At 47.2% G+C, this 25,381-nt stretch overlaps 1 protein-coding gene across 2 annotated transcripts in view; it reads left to right on the top strand.

The window, feature by feature from the left end:
- Positions 1–25,075, top strand: part of LOC135400637 (proto-oncogene tyrosine-protein kinase ROS-like) — an 82,715-nt gene extending 57,640 nt beyond the window's left edge. Inside the window, exons 16-45 of one of the 2 annotated variants that reach the window (XM_064632466.1) lie at positions 244–369; positions 450–622; positions 1,388–1,577; positions 2,027–2,183; positions 2,630–2,796; positions 2,959–3,137; positions 3,255–3,393; positions 4,050–4,306; positions 5,831–6,100; positions 6,920–7,113; positions 8,061–8,392; positions 8,865–9,089; positions 9,416–9,630; positions 9,715–9,853; positions 10,959–11,194; positions 11,278–11,454; positions 12,526–12,836; positions 15,421–15,641; positions 16,078–16,179; positions 16,956–17,097; positions 17,190–17,352; positions 17,472–17,536; positions 17,657–17,786; positions 17,949–18,046; positions 18,126–18,323; positions 18,407–18,541; positions 19,262–19,422; positions 19,575–19,640; positions 23,452–23,555; positions 24,111–25,075. In XM_064632466.1, coding sequence (XP_064488536.1) covers positions 244–369; positions 450–622; positions 1,388–1,577; positions 2,027–2,183; positions 2,630–2,796; positions 2,959–3,137; positions 3,255–3,393; positions 4,050–4,306; positions 5,831–6,100; positions 6,920–7,113; positions 8,061–8,392; positions 8,865–9,089; positions 9,416–9,630; positions 9,715–9,853; positions 10,959–11,194; positions 11,278–11,454; positions 12,526–12,836; positions 15,421–15,641; positions 16,078–16,179; positions 16,956–17,097; positions 17,190–17,352; positions 17,472–17,536; positions 17,657–17,786; positions 17,949–18,046; positions 18,126–18,323; positions 18,407–18,541; positions 19,262–19,422; positions 19,575–19,640; positions 23,452–23,555; positions 24,111–24,740 — 5,702 coding nt within the window. In that variant the 3' untranslated portion in view covers positions 24,741–25,075. The remainder of the gene's footprint in view (positions 1–243; positions 370–449; positions 623–1,387; positions 1,578–2,026; positions 2,184–2,629; positions 2,797–2,958; positions 3,138–3,254; positions 3,394–4,049; positions 4,307–5,830; positions 6,101–6,919; positions 7,114–8,060; positions 8,393–8,864; positions 9,090–9,415; positions 9,631–9,714; positions 9,854–10,958; positions 11,195–11,277; positions 11,455–12,525; positions 12,837–15,420; positions 15,642–16,077; positions 16,180–16,955; positions 17,098–17,189; positions 17,353–17,471; positions 17,537–17,656; positions 17,787–17,948; positions 18,047–18,125; positions 18,324–18,406; positions 18,542–19,261; positions 19,423–19,574; positions 19,641–23,451; positions 23,556–24,110) is intronic. The other variant, XM_064632468.1, reaches the window with a different exon arrangement.
- Positions 25,076–25,381: the final 306 nt, after the last annotated feature.

The raw sequence follows: 25,381 nt of genomic DNA, 5'->3' as shown, positions 1-25,381 counted from the left end.
ATTGGTTTTTCCGGCCTCCCCTTCCTCGATTGTCACGCAGCAAGAGCAGCACTTACTCGCTCCGACCTGTAAGTTGAAGCGTGAGAGTTCATCAAGAGCGCCACGTTCCGGAAAAGGAGTGACACCGTTCAGTAAAAAGGAGATCGCTCCTGCGCTCTGGAGCCGCTACTTAACGCGCCCAATGTTTCTTCGTGTGGTCGGTCGTCGTTTGAAGTATGCTTTGTATTTTCCTCTAAATTGCAGCGAAAACGCCCGGTTATCCTTACATGCTCTGGAGCGCCAATGAAGCTCTTCTAAGGTCAGACATTGTTGGAGACAACGTGCAGCCTCTTATTCACTGGAGCACTTTTGAGAATGCCCACGTCACAGGTACGGATCCCGCTTTGTTTTTCTTCGACAACAAGCGACCGACGACGCATACTTATCCTAAGTGTTTGTTTCTGTTTCAGACATCACGTGGTACCAAGGGCAACTGTTCCTAAACACGAACATTTCCGTAGTGTATACCTACAACGTATCTTCTCGTACCTCACAGTGCTTGCATAACGTCAGTCATGCTACAGCCGTTGCTGTCGACTGGTTAGCTCCTAAGCTATATTGGTCAAGTCCCATCAGACAAATGGTAGGTATGCCGATCAGGACGATATGTTAGAATAGTCGTGGAAAGACACCCTTCTGGTCCCTGTCATTGACCTAGAGGTTGCGGTTGGATCAAGGTCAGGAACCTGCAGGGTGCCTTTGCGATATTGCGTTATTGGTTTGCCTCAAGCCTCTCCCACACTCATTGTGTGAAAATAAATCGAGCATGGTTCTCGAGCTCGACGCGCTTCCTGTAGCCGTCGGGCAAGGTGCTGTCGCTTGGCCTCTGCCATTGCCGCACGACCCGAATCACCCAGACGAGTACGTCGTTTACGTGCTTCTCTGCGCCACTGTTACTCGTGCTTGGCGACAGCCTGATCATTCGGGCGCCCGCACTCGTTTTGGTGGCATTGTAAAGGCTCAGTACTACATACGGACGCACGCGGAAAGTTTATATGCGCTTTTCAATGTAAGCATCTGACATCACGCACTCCCTCTCCGACGCCGCTGCGCAAATATCTGCTGGCGGCGCATCTCGTGGCACAGCTGACACGCATCTGCTCTTCCGCTCCTCCCGTCTACACTTTCCGTGCCCTTCACACGCCTCCCTCTCCTCCCGCGCTCTATCTCCACGCACACTCTCTCTGCCACGGACGGACCTATACTACTGCGAACGGTGGTTGACCCTATCAATCTATCGCTATGTAAACCCTCTTTACGAGAGCATAGACGCTTATCACAATCACAAAACGAGATATCAGCGTTTGTGTTTCTGTTGATCCATCATCGCAGCATATTTTACGTGTAGATCTTGCGTTCCAACCTGAACGGAACGTATCCTGAATCACTACCTTTGCTGACGCTGGCGCAAGAGATCGCTGTCGACGCCCCAGCAGGATTCCTGTATTGGGCAACCACTCACAGCGTGGAGTGCGCCAGACTAAACGGCGAAGATAGGCAGGCATTTTTCCAAGCTGGACTCTTCTCTGGAAAGCAAGGTACAGTTGCATACACATCTCTTATGCAGAAGTAAACCCCAGTGTAACAAGTACAACGAAAGTAAAGAGCTGACTTGGATTGATTTTTCCTTTCTTTTTGGTACACGCATTTCAGACGCCAGCATGCCTCAATGGTAAGCTTCCTGTACGCTGGTGTCGGTGCTATCTTTGTAGGGCTATATCGAGTCCCTGTTTCTATGGTTGCGCGTCTGGTTCCAGCGGTCGCATATTATTTTGAATACATGCCCCAGAATAATTTTATGTTCCCTCGGCTAGCAGCCCTGTCGCGCCATCCCTATTTTTTAGGCAGCAATAGGTAAGCAAAGCGGAACTGAAGGCTCCAGAGACCGTACACAACCTGGTTTTCGTAACGATAACAGTGCTGGCAGTGTGTCTACGAGTGCATGCAAGAAAACATGACATTTGCTTCTGTTTTACCAATCTGACAGTGATGGGACTAACACTGGATCTGACGCACAAGAAGGTCTACTGGATGGTGCGAAGTTACCAAGGGTCCAACCTTTTCAAAGCTTCACTAAGAACCCATGGAAACTATATCAACAGTCCTACCGAGGAGCTCATCGGGCCTCTTCCGGAATCAGATATGTACGTCGCTTAGCACTTGATATAACAGCAGTTCGTAAGAGGTATCCGGCTAGTAGGCATCGATGACCTGACTCGCAGTAGGCAGGAACACAGACCTGCGGTAGGAAGGAAACCCGAGACAGAGAAACTAAGACCAGCAAAACCTCAGAAGCACCTAAAGTTCCTTCCCATCCAGGACGTTTTAAGGTTCTAGTTTTAAGTGCTTAAACCATTAAGAGAGAGCGAGGAGGTGACAGGAATGGAAGGGTCTCTCCTCTCTTAATGTCATGAAACACAATCAGCAACCTCTTGCCTCCGTTTCTGTGCCTCAGGGTTTTACCTTCTTCAGGTACCACTAGCTTGTCAACGATTTGTTTTTTCTTCGTCCTGTTCGAACACACGAAACAATGACACCTTTTCACATTGGAATGGAATCTCTGCATATGCTTATATACCGAAATTTTCAGGAAGGGTCCTATATGGTACTTCAGCAACCGACTGTACTGGATTCATCAGCAGAAAGAAGCCAGCATCTCTAACATGTTGGGACAAAATGTAGCCACGTTGAAAGGCAGTGGGTTACACGGCCTCAGAGCACTAGCTATTGTGGATCCTTCTTTGCATCCCTATCCAGGTCGGTCTTTTATTAGTGTCCTCTTGTAACTGTAGCTCAGTACACAGAATTAGCAACGTTGCGATATGAGTGACGATGATGATGGTTGTCTGGTGATGGTAATAAAAGTATGTATAATGGTGGCGGAGTCGTCTGCATAATATACTTTTCTGTCACGAGCAGGTGGATTGGAACCGTCCTCCATAAATGTCGTACCAGGCTTGATTCCTGCTGGTGGAATAAAAGTCCTCGGCACATGGGAGAATTTCAACATAACGTGGCCGATGGAGAGCCAGGTCAATTACGGAAAAGTGTTTTACGAACTGAAGATCACCGACGGCAAAGGAGGAACATACACAAAGGCAAGCTATAACATTTCTTTTGTACTCGAACTTTGCGTTGTGTGAAGTTGGAAATGGTCGTTGCTTTAGTTAGCACACGATGGTTCCATGGACAACGGATACATGTTCTATGTGCAGGTGACGAATGAGAATGTATTCGTTTACCCACTGACTCATCATTTACAACCATACACTCTACTGGAAGTGGCCGTACGCGCCTACACATACTGGGCATCTTCGCGGCCGACCACAGCGATAATCTTCTCGCCAATGTCCGGTAAGAGCCTGGGACCCTGCTGTTTCCCAAGATAAGATACCTCTTTTACGCGTGTCCTTTCTGAAAGGACGCAACATGAAACCAGCAGAAAGAGAAATGCAGAACATACAGAATAACATAGACGAAAAAGAGGCGCGCGCCACAAGCGGGTTACCTGTTGGCCTGGTTGGCTGTTGGCTCTCAAAAGCGACGTTATGTCGGCACAGTTCCCTTAGAAGTCGGCCCAGGACGCACATTCCCCCAGGGCGTCAGTCGTGACGTTGCCCACATACGTGAGGCCGACAACGGCAAGCCCTATCACCACCACCACCACCACCACGTTATTACGTATCGGAGTTATGGCACTACAACTATACCGATGGTTCGGTAATCCATGAATCATCGAGCAGCGTAAGCTTAGACGCAGTAGGTAATTACATGCCATGCCCAAGGAAGCTGTAACGGACTTGTATATCGATACTGGATTGGGTCCCCGAAGACCCGTCGTGCTGTACTGTAAACACTATAAGCCGCAAACATTTAAAGGTACATTACCTTGTACATTTATTTGTAATAGATGTATAGATCTATAGTCCGATCTTCAGTGGATTGATATAGTGCAGGCATTCACATCCTGATGCCTATACAGTTATCGCGTTTTCTTGCCTCGCTTTCAGTTCCCACAGCTCCACTCCAGCCCAGAGTGTTCTCAAGCCACAGAACATCGCCTTTCGAGTCAGAGATAGTTGTGAGAGCCGAGTTCCGATGGGCTCCACCAAAGCACCCCAACGGAATCATAAGTGGCTATCGCATCGACTGCTGGTACTTCAGGGGACAACAGAAGGTCGTGCCTTACAGGAACGTCAAAGTTGGAGGAAGCAGCCTGTCGTACCACTTCAAGGAGCTTCTCCCGAATACAACATACTACTTCCAAGTGAGAACTGATGTCATGCGGAATGCTTGTTGCCAAACCAAAGTAGTTCCGAGAACAGTTCATAGCATCCTTCTGAAGCACATCGGAAACCCATTGATTTCACACAGCAATGATAATTTATTTCAATTCTTCTGCACAATTTGATACAGGATGGCCTGTGCCTCGAGGTGTGTAGGCCGCTCCTGTCAGTCCTGTCAGTGACACGATGTCGCCCTTGTTCTATGCATTTATACCCCTGTTGCACGGATAGTTATCAATGATGATTGAAACCAATGGACATTGAACCATGCCTGTAGCGCCACCTAGCTTATAACGTGTCGACTTCGCAAAGGGCATTGGATCCAATGCTCCGTGACAGGTTGACGCATTACACGCTTGGTGGCGCTACGCGCGTGTTCAAATATCCATTGGTTTCAATGATCATTGAAGACGTATTAAAGTGTCATAACGGACTACACGTTTATTTTACTTCGTATCATAAATCAACCTCGTTCAAAGACACAGCACGCTAAATATCAATGCCGTCAGTGAACATTACGCATTTCTATTAATGTTCGCAAGAACCCGCAAAACTTGATAGCTTTGGTTTCTCCAAGAATAGGTGACGTCATGACGTGCTCTAGCGTTTATCTCCCAGCAACAGCCAAGGCACCTCCTCGGTCCGTGTCCCAAGTTGGACGACGGAATGCGCCACCCCTGAGGAGCAATCTTGCCAGACGGGTGGTAGCTTGCGCACTCTGTGACATCATACGCCCCTGAACTATAATTTATTTCATGATATGTCTGCGTCGCATAAAGAAGTAAAAGAAAAACTGTCAGGTATGATGCAAGTTACAATGGCGTCAAATCAACGACAGGACAGCGACAGAGCTGTTTATTTGTCTCTTTATCTCGCCTGTCGCTACATGGTTCGCTCTGTCGATTGTGGTCCGCAGCAAGATCTTCCGTACGACATTTCCTAGGACGCGCAATACCCCGCACACGCGCAATACCGTCTCTGCTGCTGGCGACGAGGAGCCTGCACGCGCGCTGTGCAACTCCTCCCATGCCCTGCCGCCCTGCCTGACATGTGAAGCATGTAAACCGTCTACCGCCGCGCCGCCGCTGCCACTGTTCAGTGTTCACTGTTCCTTTGAGGGACGTGACGCCAACGTCACGTTCAACGTGACTCTACGAAATGACCAATCTGCACTTCGCGCCTTTTTCACGTATCACTTTTCTTCGCTTCGTCTCGCGCCAAAAGAGAAACCTGCGGCGCGCGCTGGGTTTTCGGCGATGCGACGTACGTATAGGGCAGGATCTTCAGGAAATTGAGCCGTTAAGATTATCGCTGTAAAATGTATGGGAATACAATGTGAAACAAGTAGTGTGCAATAACATGAATTCTGTATGACTCTGAAGACACGAGATAGCAGACACGAAACACAGACATAACGTTCCTTAGTATGTTTTAAGGGATACAGGCCTCATGCTCGAAATGAATTATGCACGTTTTACTTTTGATACATGTGGTTTCCCTCACAGGTCGGTGCTGCAACTGAAACGGGAGAAGGACCAATGAGCGACGTGGTCCACTTGAGCACTTCGGAAGAGCGTCCGGTCCCACGACTGCTTCTCGCCAAGACGGACGCCGTGAAACTTTCGGACGTTGACTGCCACGAGGAGATGTTGCTTTCCAGCAAGGCCAGTCATCCCGTAGCGGTCGCATACCTGGCACAAGACGAGCGTGTTTTCTGGCTCGAAGAAAAAGGTCTGCTCGTTTCCTCTGGACTGGACGGCTCCAACATCACCGTGGTACGAACTGGGTTTTATACTGTCTTTCCCGTTGTTAAGGTAGCATACAAGACATTCAAGCAATTCGCGAAACAGTCAACGTCTAGCCCCTCCTCGATCTTGCTTTTCTTTTGTGTATGCGTACACGGTAAAATGCTGGCGTATCCTCGGGCATGTGCTTGCTCGGCCCTGGATTCTCCTGCCCCTGGGGGGCATAATTTTGACGGACAGTGTTTTCTCGGGCCCGCAATACCAGTTTTCATCGTCCACGTTACACGCAGTTACGGAAAGAGGTTGTACGTATGTCCCTTCAACGATTGCAGAGTGTGCAGCATAACCTGCTCGTTCCTGTTGGCGATGTTGTCATGCTTTGTGACTGGACAACTCGCGTGCGACGGCGCATGCACATGAGTTCTACTGTATATTATCTCGCAATGCTGCATTCCGCTTGTCCAAACGGCGCATATACGTATATCTGCCGTGTACACCGCATTTGGTTTGACGTGGGTGATCGCAGTGCAGAGCGCATCTTAGCAGTCAATTTCTAGTAGTTCTTCTAGGTCTGCTACATAACGATTTCTCAACTACTATATTCTTCGCAAACGGCGAGCAACGTTAACGCAGTATAAAGCAAGTCTTTAACGCAATGCAGAACAAGCCTACAGAAAAAGTCATATTCTACGTTCTGTTGGGATCTGTCAGTATACTTAATACTGAAGCTTAGTGAACTTGAGCTGTTCATTCTGACTGCGTTCTCTGTATTTTGCTTTATATGAACATTGAAACGAAATAAGTAAATCTGATTTAAAAAAACAGAACCTTCTTAACCCAACCATCTAGATTCACAGCCTCCCGTTTAGTGGAACCAGTCTCTCAGTCGATTGGGTCGGTCGATACCTCTATTGGACGGAAACTGACCGGTCAACAAAGCAAAGCTCCATCGTAAGGATGGACCTTAATCAAGGCTACAGATTGAGCAGCGTACTCAACAGTAGCTCTCCCATTACGTCAGTGGAGGTGGATCCGTTTTCTAGGTACGTATGCCTCTTTAATGTCTCCGCACCATTTGTGTCCCGGAGATCGCCATTGTTTCCTGAGTGATATAGTTAGCACACAAATGTGTCTCTTTCACTTCCACTGTGGTTATATAGAAGGTGCACTGACGTGCCCCCATAATTCTATTCTTTCGGGCAGCGACGTGTTCTGCAACAAATAAAATGTTCTCTTGCGAGAAAGCGACGAGTGTAAGTGACCTTCAGCGCACGAGAGAGAGGCCGCTGTTGTGCACGCCTTTCAAAAATCATCTACGCCTTGAAAGAACGTGTAAGAGAACGGGAGGAGGAGGAGGGTATTTCGTGACGTCAACATTACCCCTGGCAGAGTGACCACGTGACTCATGACGGAGGCCGGCGCAGTGAAAGCGGGTATAAGCGCGCGAGCTGAGAAGGACGAAAGAAGAAACGGGCATGGGGACCGTGCCGGTCGGCTGAATCTAGTTTCTGAGAATTTCTGTTTTGTAAATTCTTTTGCGCAGCGACAATACACCGCACAACAAATGTATTTTGTATGGTGCAATAGAGACTTTATACCACTGGACCCTTATACAGTGCCCAAACCAGGCGTCCGGTTTGTTTGTCAGCTATTAATTTGTTGAATTCCTGTTGAATTCAGTGCTACAGGATTCATGTTTCTCCTATAAATCTAGTAACCCTTGGGACCTGATCTATGTTTTCAGTGTCGATGTCTTATCATTACGTTATTATTCACTTCAAACACTCGGATGAAGCGATAAAATACTTTACATTTGCATACGTAGTGTTACTTTTGAGTTCATTTTGGGGGAGATGACGCTTTAATGAAGGGCAAAACGGGTGCAGAGAACAAAAAATATTGAAACCCACTGGTCTAAAGGATATATGTGCAAGGACATTTGTTCTACATTTTCTAGTTGTTTTAACAAAGCTACTTCTCCACGTCGCAGCTCACTTCTGTACACGTACACGACGTCCCACGGCTTCGTGACGTTGATGACTTCCGGCACGGACGGGTCCTACCCCAGGGCGTTCTTCGCTCGCCGCTCACCTTCTGGTGGGGTGTCGTACCACAGACGCAACAGAAGGGACCATCAACGAAGTCAACCGTGTGACTGCGATCCACACGCAACTGTCGGTAATACGGTCACTTTGGATCGCTCCGATAAGGCCCGTCCCCGTGTGTTGTGGGTGGACGGGGAGTTCGGTCACATCTGGTCAGCGGACTTGGACGGCTGTTACTGCTCGCTCATCGTCAACGCGACAGATACGCAAAATGCAGGTGCGTATATTACGCGGTTTTCTCGAAAACGTGCCTTGAAGACATCACTGCACTTTAACATCAGAACTTCGCCGCGTACCACAGCACAGGATGATACAGTTAATACTTCTGATTTGAAGGGGAGAGCAGGGCGTACGCCCTTCCGACCATTCACGTAAATGCAAAGTGCCATGAAAAACGTAGGCGTCCCATGTTCAACAAAACAGGAGGGATAATGGAAGCATTCGAAATGATGGCGAAAATTTGAAGACGTGGTGACATCTATGTGCTCTTGCGGGGAATCGCCCACCTCATCATCATCTAATGTATATCTGTGTGTTGGTTAAATGCAAGCTAATTGCAGTCGACATCAAAACTTATTTGCTGATAATAAGCAATAGGCATTGTGAAACAAATGCCACATGACAGGAAACAGACGGGTCCTTTAGTCTCAGTTCTATAGCTGCATACTGCATTACTCTCCAATCTCCAGGGCTCCCTCCGGCATCGTTAACAGCCGACACTTCCCACGTCTACTGGTCCAACTTTTCCACTGGAAAGATTTACAGCGTAGACAAGGCTACGTACGGGATTATAACGGACGTTTCCTCTGGGAGACCTCTCGTAGCGGCCCACCACAAACGTCGGGTAACGTCGGAAGATGTCCATGGCATACGAGGCATACGGGCCATCGGAGAACATCTGCAGCCATACCCCGGTCAGTATTTCGAAGTCTTTCAGCGTTTTCAGGAGTTCTATACCATTTTTGCGGTAAAGCATAAACAAGCTATATTTGTCAGTAGAGGTACACATGCTGTGTGCCTCACATGTCCCACTCTATGCTGAAGTCACGGCTGAAGACTTTACCCGCGTTTTGTGTGCCAAGGTCTTGTGTCCTCGCTGGTTGCATATACCACAAGCTCTTCACAGGCCTTCGCTGCGGCCCTGCTGCAAATATTGTATCTTGAAAATTTCCGATACAAATGAACTCAAACGCGGATGTACACTGGGACGACTTTCGACGAACTGTCTTTCAACCTGCAGATGCTGTTTGCCTACTACCACCAGAGGCGGTGGAACTGCCAAGTTTAAAACGTGCTTCTTCCCGAGAACTTGTCATACAACTTGCGGAACCGAAACGGCCTGCAGTCTGCAGCAAAATATCCAGGGCTTCGATTAGGTATACCCTTTTCTACGGACCGATCTCCCCAGGAAACACGTGGCAGTGCAAAGTGGATATGAGCGGCTGCAGTACTCTGGTGAGCATCAGCGCCAATAAGCTTTGGAATTATATCGAAATGTCAGCTATATGTAGAATGCACGGCGTGTCTTCTTGTGCTTAGGTAACTTACAACACGACGGTAGCACTTCGGAACCTTCAGCCGTTTACCAACTACAGCGTGATGGTCGCCATGAGCAATTTCTACAGTATTGGAATGTCTCCACCTGGACAGCCTGCTGTCTTCATGACCCACGAAGGAGGTACGAGGTTTAAGCTCTCGTATCTAGAATGCTGGCTCACACAATGTATTATGAGAATAATGTTTTACCGGCTACCGTGATTACACTACCGAACGCCGCTGTATTCTGCTCAAACGTACCGTAAACCAAGGACCGTGTGCCACAACGGCCGCTGGGTCAAAATTAAAAAAAGTTACGAGTGATACGTTAACATGTCAATGTCTTTTCTGAGCAAGCACGATACCGATGAGGTAAAGCATTATTACTGAGTATTTTCAAAAACAAATACTGTGTTCAACGTGTTTCGTCTGCGCTACAACGGTTCGCAGTGCCGGCTCTGTCGTTGTATCACTTTAGTCCATATAGTCACTCAAACTCTCGATTTGTGAATATCTGGATTTCTGAACGACTTCAAGACGAGACGAGATTTTGTCCGCTCATATATCGAGAATTTACTGTATATCGTCGTTCGATTTACGCATATGTATGTGACCTGTAGTGTATGTAAGCCTGGATAATAGTTCACAACTTCAGTTCAGTTGAGATCACTTCTTGTAACGGAACCAGCAGGTACAGATAAGAGAAGTAGCATATTCTAGAACGTGCTACTTTTCATATCTGTACCTGCTGGCATCCCAATCTGTATCTGCTTCTGTACCTGCTGGCATCGAATTATCTGCATTATCTGTACCTGCTGGCATCGAATGTGGGTATCCCACTGGGTAGCATAGTAGTACAACATATAAACATGTCTCAGGCTCAATATTTGTCGTGCTTTTTTTTTTATGTAAGAAAATTTTGCTTATGTTAAAGTAAAATATGCATGGTTTAGGCAATGTCCTATTTATGTCCCAAATCTTACCATTGATGTTCCATGGATGTTCGTGGGACATCGTTGTTGGGTAAAAGCATAATCACCCGGACGTCCCATGGTTATTCCTTGGCTCTCTCAGAAGGTCCCAGGAATATCGGAATATCCATTTTCCAATATTCCATGGACGTCCTTGGGATATGTATCGTCTACTGGACTGCAATATGGTGTTCTGGTAGAACCCACACCTACGCATAACGCAGAGATGCCTACATAGTTCAATAACTTATGGCCCTTCTGTTACATGCCATATAGTTCCAAGTCAACCGACAAACGTCGCTGTTGAGGTGGTCTCCCCGACAACGATTTACGTCCAATGGGGCCCTCCAGAAACACCAAACGGACACCCTATTTCTTACGAGGTCCGTTGGTGTCAACACGGTTTCTGGACCAGCTGGCATTCCATGTCGCACACACCACGCGAGGAGCACACGGATGAATACCTTTTGTCTCTCCGACACATGACACCAGGCACAGAGTACCAGGTCTTGGTAAGGAAACCTTGGTGGCTCGTTATGTTACTGTTCGATTATCCATCGGTGTTTGCCTAAAAGCAATGAATGACACGTTTCAGGTGAGAGCATATTCCAAGGGCGGCGATAAGCACAGTGACAGTGAACCCGTGACAGTGGCCATGCACAATCTGCCAGCAAACTTGACCATGTCCAGGGTTACGTCCCACGACATGGACGTCACGTGGACTGCTCCAGGAACTCCAAGCGTTGTAAGCCATTGCCTGGAGCATCAAAAAGTGAGTCGGCATTTATAGGAACCACAGTGCAATCATTTTTACCGTGTGTCCTTTATCAGGTACCACCTTTCTTGTTTCATATGTCTCTAGACTAGATTAAATTAGAATATGTGTCCAATTTGTGGTTCTTGATACCTGTAACATCTTCAATCCGAATATTTTGTGTGAAAGTGTCTCCTAAACCAGCTTGGCATATACTTGCTTCCCCTACATTGTAAAAACAGCAGGAATTTTAGTTCTCGATTAGTTAATTTGGAGACTGAGTGCGCACACCTTATTCCAAACTTAGGGACTATTGCTCTTGCCGAGGAGTACATCTCAAGTTCAGAGGACTAAAACGTCGAAGTAATTTCAGTCTGGGCGACTAGATAAACGGCAATACGCTATGACAGTGTGTCTCTTCGCATGAGAGGAGGTAGAGCGTGGAGAAACCACGTGACAAAAGACAAAGCGTGTCCCCTTTTGTGACAAGGCTTCTGCCCGCTCACCGGGCAGCAATAAGGAGGTGCTTGCATGCCTCTAAGAGGTCCTTCACAGGAAAGGCTGCGTGGGACTCAGATGGTGGTAGTGGTGGTGGTGGTGAATGAAAGGGCTCGCCGTTGTCGTCCTCACAGAGGTGGGCAACGTCACGACTGACGCCCTGGGAGAATGCACGTCCTGGGCCGACTTCTAAGGGAACTGTGCTTTCAGACACTTTCAGACGCTTTCAGACATATGTGAGTCTCAGATTTAGCCGCTTTCAGATGCTTCTAAGGGAACTGTGCTTTCAGACACTTTCAGACGCTTTCAGACACATGTGAGTCTCAGTTACTGTGAGTCTCCCGTTACTTTGAAGAAGGGCCAGAGGCCAGTCCCCTAGCACGCGGGAAAAGAGACTCGACCTACTACATAGCATCTGGAATTTACTCTTTTTTTTTTTCTATCAGAGTGCAGTAACTAAACGATAGTTGCTTTCATTTGGAGCAATGAAACTGTTAAATTCAATTAAAGGAATCATGAAATGATTTTCCCGAATTCTGAGTACTCTGCGGGAAAGGGACAGTAAAAATGACACGAAATTTTACCTCTCAGGCTGGAGATTCCTTGTGGCAACAGCTGACCACCGAGCCCACGGTCCCCAACCGGACCTACATATTTCCTCTTCGCAAGCTCCTTCCCAAGACCGACTACAACTTACGGATGAGGCTTACGTACAGAAGTTCCGTCAACAAGACCTTCGCTTGGCCGCAAGTGGGACACTTCACGTTTCATACGCTGGGAGACAGGCCAGACAAAACGAAAAGTCCGAGTATCATCAACCTAGGGCGGGATATCTACCAAGTGGAGTGGGAAGAAGTACAACGAAATGGCGGCGAGTACTTGGTCTACATGCTACAAGTGAAGTAGGTGGAGCCCGCCGACTGGTTTCGAGATTAGAATTTGCGTTGTGATATGCGTGTAGATGCAGTCTAGCCCGTTTAAAACGATATTGACGGGAACGCAAAATCCGATCGTTATATCAGAGTATCGTTAAAAACGAGATTTTGCGAAATCGTCGGTCGGGATCACATCAACGAAGTAGAACGGCACAAGTACAACGCCGTTGAACATGCGCGCGTTTGATGCGGGCGCAAAAGCTTTTATCTAGCTCTAAATTGACACAGATGTGTGTCGAAAGCTTTTCCAATGACAACATCCCCGCCGATACCACGTGAGGGTCCGTACCTTTTGAGATCGACGAGTTCGTCCATTGCTTCATGTAGGGCCGAGGTCATCATCATTCTCATTATCGGATGTGTATTGTCCATCGGAACGCGCATCGCCCACGGATGATTCGTCGACGCGTGTTTGGGTGGCGACAGGCGACTGTCTGCCAACTCACATTTTGGAAGCCACGGTACCTTGCAAGAAAGTTTTGCACCACTACAAAATCCGTCGAGCACGTGCAACTTCGGGTCGAGCCTCGTGACTTTCCTCGTCAAATCTAGTCCCCAGCAGTCATGCGCGGATAAAGGCACGGCCTTCTCACTTTAATGCTTATGGAGGCTAATACTCTTGAGAATGCCACCGTAATTTGTTTTCAATTAAAAGGTGGAATCTTGCTTTTCGATTTTCACGCGTGTTACTGGCCGCCCGGAGTACGCGAGCAAGCGCTTTCGCGGCGATCGTTATATCGATGTCTTGTTCACATGTACTTCAGTGGGTGAGTTGACGGGAACCAGCAATGTGATTGTAATATCGGAGTTATCGTTATATCGAATATCGTAATAAACGGGCTCGACTACAGAATTTTGTTATATACAGAAATTTGTCGTGTTTTTTTTTATTTTACAGTGACATAAGAACGAGCGTAGAAATGCGGAGTAGTTGGTAAATGTACATAATGATAAACAGAACGCAGCCAGGGACACGGACGAGGAAGTGCACAAACGAACTGCTGACTCCAACTAACAGAAGTTTACTTGCAACACACATTTAAATACAAAAACACAAGACACAAGGAATGTGACAACACCTTATCACAATAGCAGAAACAGCAAACTAGCTTCTCAACACATGATGGTTGCGATCCGGGCACGTTCCAAGATATTCCATTTCGGCTGATAAGAGTGACAATGCGTTAGCACACCGTCATTTTGGCGCCTCCCGTTTTCAACAAATCAGGATCGAGAACGTTGTCATTCGGGATTATTGTTGGCTAGGAGCGTGCTATGTGGTGAAGTTCATTTTTAAGAGTGTAGCGCGAAATATACCTGTCGTTTGCTGTTACTATCATTCACTGAGTGCTTGTGCTGGGGCGCGCTAGGTGGCGAGCAGTCAGCTGGAGTGGCGAAAATGAGCGTTGTGATTGGCACGCGCACGAGAGCTCGTGGCGAATCACGAGCGGTGACGCATTTAACGTGCGTTACGATACGTTCGATAGTGATGCCTGTGCAGGTGTGCGCATTGAAAGTGTAGCAAACCAGAGCATATTCGGTCTCCATATTATATTTTAATCAGATCCAGTTGATCGTATGCTGCAAAAACAGAACTTCATCGCATAACGCGCTCGGGCCATGCAACACCTACAACGATATACTGTAAAACCCTGTGTAATGTACACAGCATACCAACACAAAATACACAAAGTAATCCTGAATCTAACATCGTGTCAGCTATGGAAAACGGAGGATCTGGGGCAAATCTGCAGCCCTCTAGCCGGTGCTGGTATGCCTTCACAGCATGGTACTCATGCTGTGATGGCAATGCGCTATACAAGTAGGGCAGCAGGCTGCGCAGCTCCCCGATTTCCCCCTCTTTCCTATTGCCCAATGAGCGACCTGATTGGTACCTCCTCCCAATAAGGGGGTAACGTTTCAAGGTTGAAGCGCACGTTCGTTTCCTCTGTGGACGCCATAGAACTCTCATAGTAACTGGAATCCAACTAGATTCTCAACAAGCGAGCCGCCATGGTAGAAAAGGCCTAACATGTTACGAACGGTATCCCCTACAAGCCCCGTGCGCCGTTCTCGCATGTCGCAGCATAAGGTTTAAGTAGTGCAATACCCGTTCCTTACGGAATAGAGAGCACACATGGTGAAAGCAGACAAAGAAACACATTTCGTAAACGAAAAAAACACGACCTTGATTGGATACTGGATTGGATAACAGGGATGCCGAAGCGGACTGGCGTTCATGCGTTGAAAGGCCGTGTCCATATAGATCATGGCGGCTCCCAGGCTTCGGCGCTGGGAAGAAGTATCGCCTCCATACAAGTCCTTTGCTTTCCCTCTTTTACTCCCTCTCCCAGCTTTTCTTCTAGCCTTATGATTTCTATGGTGGACCCCCACCGATCTATACGAAAGCCCCCTTGTTGCTGCCTTGTGGGCGGACCTGCTCTATATTTTCTCTGCGCAGAGACAAACTGACGTGTGCATTACTAACATTCGGCGACGACACCACAATAATTCGTTTCAACGAGACACTCATTTCTCCTTTTTCTTCAAGAACGGTCAACACCGTATCCGACAACTCAGAGGACGGCAAGGCTCAAAGCGTGCGGAAAGAGTCAGATTGGCTCACAGCGTACAACAGCACCAACAACTACTGGATCATCCGCAACCTGGAGCCTCATAGCCAGTATATCTTTCGGGTGCAAGCCATGAATGAGTACGGTGCAGGAAACTTCAGCGACCCTAGTGAACTCTTTGTACTTCCCGATCCAGGAGGTATGTGACAATCAGAAGATTTTACATGTCTCCAGCTGCATTGTTGTTAAAGGCACACTAAAATCTGAAAGTTTGTCCTTGCGAAATGAAAGATGCTGGTACCTTAACAGTAACTCAAAAGAAACTGAATTCACCGGTTGCGTCGTTCGTGATCTACAACCGAAAGAGACCGCAATTTGCGCTTTCCCCTTCCCTCTCCTTCCAGAGGAGGCCGACGATGCGGAGCGGGCTCTCATTGGTCTCCTCAAACCAATCCGAGGTCTCTCCGCATTGCCGCGCTTCTTGAGAAGGAAAGGGAAAGCGCAAATTGCGGTCTCTCCGCGGAAGCCCGTTCCTTTTGTGTTAGTGTCAAGGTAACTTCACCTTTCATTCCGCGACTAGAAATTTTTGCACTTTAACTGCCCCTTTAACCATATTTTTTAAAATTTATTTCCAGCTATCATAGATGCCGAGCGCGATCCAGTGCGTGGCGTGATCATGTTCATTGTACTTGGCATCCTGCTCTTTGTCAGCGTAGCCCTGATTTCACTTTACTTGGGTAAGAGCAGCTTGTGGACATGTTTTTGAGTACCGTACTCTATGGACAATTCAGTATTCAGATTAAGAACAGGATGTGCCAGATTCTTTTCACTGTACATGTCTGCATTGAAAAAATATGACTTTCGCGTTATGCTTGCATTCTAGGCGTATTGAAAAAGTTGACCATATAAAATAATCCTTGCTAACCGTCAATCAGAATGACGTTCTCTCTCCTGATTTGTTGAAAATGGAAGACGTACGCCTTTTTGGGATACCTCGCATTGGTTACATCACGATGGTGGTGGTGGTGACGGTGGTGAAGACCGCCGTCACGAAAACGCGTACGCCCGGCTCTCTCCTCAAAGTAGGATTGATAATGTCATCACTCTGTGCAGTAGTTGGTCTTGAGCGCCTGTAACTTTCTAAACGTCGCCCACCTACGCATTGCCGATGAAGGCCTAATAAGGTCGAAACAGCTGTCCAATGCTGGTGTGGCGACGTTTGGGACTTATAAACATAAACGGTATAGATATTGCACATGCTGTCTTTTACGCGGAGGTCGCGACTGAATACCATGTATCCCCCCCATCGCATTTTTTCCGTTAGTTACAGAAGTTGGAGCACGGCCTTGCAGTAGAATGTTTTAATTCCATTAGGCTTTAAACGCTTACATACAGTCAGGCACTGTACAGTGGGTACTCTAGCTTAGCATTGCGAGAATAAGATGGATCTCAAGCTTTTATGATGGCTTCCCCTTAAGCTGCTCTCTTTTTGACATATTTCATGAACACGTAGTTCACAAGAGGAGAGAAAACGACAAGAAAAGCCTGCAGGCAAACGTCCAGGACATCCGAGCCGACCTGGAACTAGCAACGTTGAGTGAACTACCCCACCACGGAAACTTCATACAGCAGAACAATGCTCTGTATGCTCTTGGGTAAGTTTAAGTGGACAGCGTTCGGGATAGTACCCGGGGATTGAAGTTGCGTTACCTGCAAGATGCGTAACGAGTGCTGCACTGTCATGCAGGGACATACCTTCCGACGAGATCCTCGCGTCGCTGCCGTTGATCGAAAGGGACCAGATTATTCTAACGAAGTTTCTCGGAAGTGGTGCGTTTGGAGAAGTGTTTGAGGGAATCGCGCATGACTTGGGAGGGGAGGGACAACCTCCAACAAAAGTGGCTGTCAAGGTAAGTGTCCCTTTGAACTTATTTATTATTGCTAGAAGGAGTCGCATCCGCTCAACATCAGAGCAACGCACCACCGTTGTTCCCGTACTTTACTCACACTGTTCACGGAACTTTGCCAGACCCTTCGTAAAGGTGCGACAGACCAGGAGAAGGCAGAGTTTCTTAAGGAAGCCAAACTCATGAGGTGAGCCGAGTTTCTGGGTTATCCCCGCACGGTCCCCGTAACGTGAAGGTTGCCTTCGTGTCTGAGCATGTCTCAAGCTGCATTATTGAGCTGATGCATAGTATATGTTTCGTACTGCAGTAACTTCAAGCACGAGCACATCTTGAGACTACTCGGAATTTCCTTGGACACCAGTCTTCACTTTATCATCTTAGAGCTGATGGAAGGTGGTGACCTATTGTCCTATCTACGCAACAACAGGCCTACAATGGTAAGTTAGCTTCACAGATGCAGCCCTCGATAAGGGTACCTATCAAGTATGCTGGTCAAGCGAGCTGTAACTGAAAGAATGCTAAGGGCCCTTATCAATGCCCTCTGTTGAAAGCACAGCCCTAGTGTGACTGTTCAATGTTGCTCTTGTTTCTCCCTGTAGACCGAACCCAGCTCATTGACACTTGGCGACCTACTCAGTATTTGTGTTGATGTCGCAACGGGATGCAGATATCTCGAGGACATGCATTTTGTACACAGGTAATGCCTTAGTGCATTTTGTTTGTACATGTACAGAGACACGTATGCTGGTGTCACACTGGCCCTTACTGTTCTGCAGAGACCTGGCAGCCAGGAACTGTTTGGTGTCGAGTACCGATCCGGCAACTCGTATTGTGAAGATCGGCGATTTCGGTTTGGCTAGGGACATTTATAAGCACGATTACTATCGCAAGGAAGGAGAAGGACTGCTTCCAGTGCGATGGATGGCTCCAGAGTCCCTGGTGGACGGTGTCTTCACAAATCACTCCGACGTCTGGTAGAGATCTAATCACCTTTCTACGAAACATGTTTCCATAGTGCGTATTATCAGTTGTAAGAAGGCCGATAATTATCGTACAGGGCGTTTGGAGTTCTGCTGTGGGAAGTGATGACCTTAGGGCAGCAGCCGTATCCTGCTAGAACGAACCTCGAAGTCCTGCATTACGTGCGGGAGGGTGGCCGTTTGGACAACCCGGAGTGCTGCCCAGATGACCTGTAAGTTACGTTAATACCGTTGTCTTTGGGTAATTGGAACTCCTGTACGAATAAACCAAAGGAGGAGAAGCAGTACAGAGCAGCGCGCTAATGCTTCCAGCTCTGGACTATCTGTTGTATCTTCAGATGCCTACTCAATTTATGCTGTTGAGATATACATCTATGTCATTTTATTGTTATAAAATATTATTTCTCTACCCATTTGATACATGGTACAAATCGGACGGCATCAGGGCAAACACTAACCGAAACGCTGGTATACCTGGTACTGTCGAATTTACGCTATGGGTTATAAGAGCCATAACCAACATGCTAGCATAAGAATTCTTATCTCACTAGAATAAAGTTTACCTTTGGGAAGTATGTCGCGTTGATGCTTGACTGATAACATAACATATCATTTTAATCATTCATAATTAAATGTTTACAGCATTAAACATGTGTGGTCTAAGCCTATGGGATTGTTTACCTGATTGCAGTTTGCTACAATTTAATTTTGCACACCCTGGCTATAAACAAAAAGCATTTTCGTATTTAGAGTAGTTTTCGTATTTCGTAGTGTAGTTTTCGTATTTCATGTCGTAGAATGTATGCATCAGAAAGCTTAAGACTTTCGGTAATGCATAGAAAAATGTATCTCCAACAACGAAATTGTGAAACCTCGTTAGTCAATGAAAGCCATCGATTACTCTGAAGGCACTATTTATTTCTGCCTTGCAGGCACGACCTCATGCTCAGATGTTGGGCGTACAATCCAGAGGAGCGACCAGACTTCGCCTTCTGCTTAGATACGCTGCAGAATTTGCGGCAGAAGTATATTTCGCTCACGAATCTCATGACTGCTGTTCACAATCACAACTACATCGGACACACATTCACAGGTCAGTACCTGGTCTGCGATGGTTTGAGAAATATTTGCTAGAAAATAGTAACTGTTGCTGCAATATCTTAGACAGGGAATGGCTTTAGGAATTAGTGTGTGTTCATAATGCAACGTTACGTATCTTTTTCCTCGTGGCTTCTTTCGGTCTAGGTGGAATTGACAATTTAGGTTACCAAGGAGAGCATTATCCGCGACCCTTGCCATCACCACGGCCAGGTAGCTGCTTGCTTTCGAAACCTCCTGCACTTTTGCACTGCATGCGTGGTCTTGAACCTCTGTTTCCTGCACATTTCACTGTCATGACACAACATTGGGCGCTGCGTGTTACAATGTATGAAATAACGTATTTAGACTGCATCTAATACGGCTTGCAATGCTTGCGCAGGTTTTACCTCCAATTTCTCAATGCCGACTAAGGGTGTTCACCATATAGCACCCATCGAAGAACTTTCTGCCGGTTATACGGTCTTATAGAAGGCCTAGTCGCCTGAAGCCTCATGAATGGGCCCTGGTATATAGATTTATAATAAAAATTTTAAGTGGATCCAAGTCCTTATGGAAGCAGAGCCATATGACGGTGCACTGATACCCCGACTGTTCCGATACAGTAGAGGAAACAACTGCACGTTGCAAACAACGTTACCACACAGTGCCTATAGTTCGCGACCATTATCTAAGTACATACTATGCCGACAGTGGGGCTAGTTCCGCAATACCCTAACTTGACGCCCCAATACTACCTCGATAAGGAAGACATGTGGGGAGCCCTCTTATGAGCCTTCACATTCTGTGCAGAGCTCTCCAGCTTCAGCATAGTGAACGTTTTTTCTCTGTCGATGTCTGGTCAACATGCTGACTGCAGGGGAGGACGTTCAGTTACCCCTGGTGCAGACGGCGTCGTTGACTGCTTGCGCAGCGCGACCACGTCGTGTACTATATAGGATAAACGTACATGGTACGCTGTAGTGGATGAGGCAATTAAACATAGAAGGACAAACACAACGCAACTCTCATAACGCCCAGTTGCATACTTCAATTGAATGATCATTCAATCGAAGTACAGGGTATGTCGGATGCTTCTGCGACAGCACGTGTGGTGTCGCCTCCGCTTTAGTATAGTAGCGATCTTGAGCTTAGAAAGCCTACGCGTTATCGACTAAGCTATACCGAGGCCGATGTGATCATAGTGGGAATACCAGATATTGTACGGATTGCTGTACTGTAGCAATGTTCAAGGATAACGCATTGAACGCATAGAAAATTTTCGCACAAGATCCTGCACAAATGCCCGTATGTTTCAACGTTTTCAGCCCCAGAATTTCGAATTATTCCGCATAAACTCCTTATATCTGGCGTTATATATAGCAATATGAAAGGATGATGAGGATGCAAAAGGGGTGAAGTTGTACAATGCACAATGTAGAAAATGACGTGCCCAGCTCGAATTTTCGACAACTACCCTCTGCTTTACATGTCTGTTGCTCCTGTGTTCTTTCTGCACTTAACTTGCTTGCATATGGAAGAGGTGGATGAACAGTGGTGGTGGCGGTAAAGTGTGCTTGATTGCAGGTCTGTTGATGGTGAGCCGGTTTGATTTGTTGTGTTTGGCTGTTCGTGAAACAGGATAATAAAATGTGTTACACTATGGCGCATCTTCAGGCTCGTATAGAACTGGGGAAGCTATGGCAGTTGTGGGGAACGGTGTACTTTTGATCCACGCGTGCCATGGCTACCTACACCCATGGCTGCGAGAAAAAATTTACAGATGTCATTTTGCTATCCCCAGGAAATCTGCGAGTGCACAACACGTTCTACCATACAAATCGGTCGCAATAGGCAAAGCCAATGTGCGTGACATTAAATAACTTCCAGGCTATCAGGAATTTAAACCAATTAGCGCCTTACGAAGCACAGCATGCTGCTCGTGCCTCGAGTCCGTTAGTGTCAAACCAGAAGGACGTGCGGCAAGGCGCTACATCGGGTGCGCTGCAGACATCTCGTGGAGTTTATGCCTCGATGCCAGACGCTCCTGGCAGCAACAGGATGCCCTGCTAGATATTAGAAACAATGTCCCTAGTAAAGTGGCTGCTTAGTATATGGTAGACTGTTACTCGATAGACGAAGTTCGCCTTTGCGGACACCCGAACCACTGGAGCCACAGCGTCATCGGTTCCTGCTGAACTGTCCTTCTGGCAAGGTGTTTCTGCACCGTATCAGGATAGCTCCCTCACCAGGCTGCACACCATGTAGGGTGCCAGAGAACATACAACATGTAATGCTGAACTTCGACCGCTTCAGAGCAAGTAGAGAAGTGCTCCGGATAAGCCATGGGCACGTTCCACGACAGCCCCTCCATATTGTGAGGGTTCTCAAAAACCTACAAGCCATCTATTGGCAAGATGTGTTCCTACTCCTCAAGACTCTTCTGGAGCACTCGACTTTCTAGAAATCAAGCAGCGCCATCTTGTCACCCTAAAAGACCTAGAGCCCGATCTTCAACTTGTCGTCATCCCATAACGCGCGTTACACCAACTACACATCGCGGTCCAGGTAATGTACAGTGGATATCCACAGATGGATATTAGGATATCCCAGGGACAGGGTTTTGATCCGTAGAATTTATTGGAAGAAGTCCAAATTGAACTCGAAAGTGGCTCCGTGGTGCGTCCGATTTATATCCGCTGGGGCGCACCTTGGACCGCACATTGATATTTTATGGAGATATTATGTTTTTGAAATTGGTATGGAATTTTGGCAGTTTGAGTGTAAAATTGCAGTTTCTCTGAATGGGGGTTGCTCAAAATGACTTTGCAAATCTGTGGCCCGCAACTCAAAAAGTCGGCAATATTCTTTCTGACATTTTTTTTTTTTTTTTTTTCAACCTCGGCCACCACATCATTCTTTATTTATCGTCTTTGTTCGTTTCTCGTATTTTGCATGACAGCAAATATAAAAGCTCCCAGGACCGCGCAAGTCCAAAAAGCTTTAGGAAGAAATATGCATGCCGCTTCGTTGGCTCGCGGAAGTGCTTGTGGCGAATCACGACCTAAAGTGATGCATGGAGGGAGCATGGAAGTCACCCCAAAAATATGTTTTGTTTTTCGCTGCGGCGTCTTCTGCAACGAATAAATTGAGCTCCTGCGAAAGAACAATGAGCGCACGTGACCTAGAGAGCACGCGCAAGACTCTGTTCCGCACACCTTTAAAAACCTTCCCCACATGCAAAGAGCGCATCGACGAACGAGAAGACGTCGTGACGTATCACGGGCTCCGGCACGTAACCAGTCACGTCCAACGGCACAGCTCAAGCATGTAGAAGCGGCTCGTGAGCCGAGAAGCAAAAACAAAGAAAAAGGCACTGAGCAGTTCCTACGTCACGCGAGGCTCGTGTCTCTGGTCCGCGACTGCTTTCTCCGACTGTCTTTTGTGAGTTTTATTGCCCACTGACAATACACCGCAGAGCGAAAATATTTTGCATGCTAACTCCTGGTGGATAGATGCACAGATGAAGCCAGGTTTCGAGACACGTTAAATGTCACTTCCATGCTCCTTTAACGCACCTTATGGGATAACAACAAGTTCATACACAAGTTGACACAAGGCAGCACGCGAAAACTGTTTCTGTAGGCCGGTATTTCAAATAAACGTTGACAACTCGTGGCGAATCACGGGCGAAGTGATGCATTTAGCGCGCGGATGACGGCAAGTTTAGGATCTGGGCCCTGGGGTAGTCGGCTCAGCGCAGAATTAGGGAAACGTATTCATATATTAATTTTCTAACCGATCTTTCACCGGCTCTGAACCTGGCCGAGGACGCGTCCAACGTGGTCCAAGTTCCCCAGATGCGACATCTATATAGCTCCAACGAGGCGCGTTCCAGGCTCTGTGCCAGTGTGCCTGTCCGCGTGGATCATTGTCAAAACTCTGTCGTTGCATAAAATATTTATTAAAGCAGACAGATGGTTCTGCTTGGCAGATTTTTGAAGTACAGCGCATGTAGAAGTAACGCGCGCGTTTTCTCTTACAGGCACTAGCAAGGATTGCAACGCACCTGAACAGAACTCCTTGCTGTCATCGCAAGAGGGCGATAGCTTACGGAGCTGCACCGGCTCTACGACTACGGCGGACCAGGTACGAAACCCAAACGAAAGATGCATTTATAAGATAATAAACCTGGCGCTTGTCATGTCCTCCCCACACTATATAAAGCGCGTGTAAAGCCGCCCAGAGATTTGTAAAGAACATGTATGGCATAACTTCAGATATGGCAGCTATCCGAAAAAAGATCAATTGTCATCAATAATGAATATTTACAATCACACACATACAATCAATCGATGACACCGGATGTTGGCCTTTTTCTGATAGTTGCACTGGATATTTTGAAATTATGTCATGTGATTCAACGAGTCCCAGATTTGGTATCTTATAAATGAATTTTTGGTCGCATTTTTTTGTTTTTTCTTTGCCGCGAAAATTTTTCTATTCCTGTAACTGCATTGATACAATGTGTTAGAAATGAGGTGCGTTAGTTGAGAGAAACGGCTGTGCCGTCCTTCTGTGGGTATGCTTTATATGCACACAGCCTGTACATAGAAGTACCACTCTCCACAGACATACGTTTCTCGAAATATCTAGCCCTCGGTAATCATTTATACATCACGCAATGTCTTATCTTTGTTACAGCTTTGTGACCCGCTTCGCAACACGCGAAACCAAGCCTTATCCGCCATAATCCAGCGACCTCTCTTACCGTCTTATCAGGGCCGTAATACCAGGAGCCCTCAGAACACCAACAACTCATCCAGATACCTCCAACTCTTGTGCGACGGCGAGGCAGCAGTCGACGCCGACGGCTACGAAGTGCCACTACCTCTTCCACCACCTCACATTCAACAGCAACATTCCTTACTTTACCCCGAACCAACAAACGAATCCTCGAGAGAGACCTATCACCCTGACTCCGACGGCGCGGATCGCCGCTCGGACTTGATCGGGTCTGCCAAGCTGGACGCGGCGAACGACGGGAGGCTGTCTCCTACGGTGACGTCCGCGTTGCTCAAGTCACAGCCTGTGCTTGAGATAGTGGACAAGTACGATCCCATACAGACTCTAAAGGAGATATTTTCTCGCGGTGGCCACAAGGGTAAACCCGTGGACGGGTGGTCTATGTCTACCTCATCCACAGCTCCCTGTACGCCGTGTACCAGTGGCGAAGACTCAGACCCGAGCAGTCATCGAAATAGCGGGATTTCCTCGCTTTCTGCCGTGTCGGGGACGGACTTGGATTGTGCGCCCAAGGTGTCGTGGTGTTGAGAGGAGCGGAACGCTTATTGCGCAAAAGTGTACAGGAGTGTGTGTGTGTGTGAAATGTAAATTGTCTCTGACAGTTCTAGAAAGTGTGCGGGACTCTTGGAAAGTTGAGTGAGCGTTGCACAATGCCAAAACTTGTGTGCCATCATTCTGAAATGGTGGTACCGCGCGTGCCTTAAACGGCAGTGTACAAGCACAGAATACAGTGTGCACTGTATAGGAGAGATATCTTGCCTGATGAACTTGCCAAGGTGCCTTTGAGCTGTATTTATGGTAAATATTTTTTATCGTATTGTGTTAAGAAATAATAAAATCTATAGAATTTTTTTTAAAACTTACTGAGGGTTTCAGCACACAAGCTTTCAGAGGACAAGTCGTCTGCTTGCCCATGCTTGGCAGAATTGGGTCGCGTACCCGCATGGGGAGAGCGTGCGCGGAAACACGAACGCGGCGCGGTGGGCTCTTGCCGCGAAGTACATCCTGATTGGTCGAGTATGCGCGGCATGTATGGCGAGTTCTGCTCACTAAAGATGTCGACGCTGACGACGCTAGTCAGTTTTAGTATATCGTACGCTATCGCCTTTGCGTACGTAAGGGACAGTGTAGGTAGTTCTGCGCACGCGCACAAGCAGAGCTTTGCTCAT

This window comes from Ornithodoros turicata, chromosome 7 (assembly GCF_037126465.1).
Source record: "Ornithodoros turicata isolate Travis chromosome 7, ASM3712646v1, whole genome shotgun sequence".
Classification (NCBI taxonomy): Eukaryota; Metazoa; Arthropoda; class Arachnida; order Ixodida; family Argasidae; genus Ornithodoros; species Ornithodoros turicata.
The sequence above is the reverse complement of the archived record's forward strand: the minus strand, read 5'-3'. Positions and strand labels throughout refer to the sequence as shown.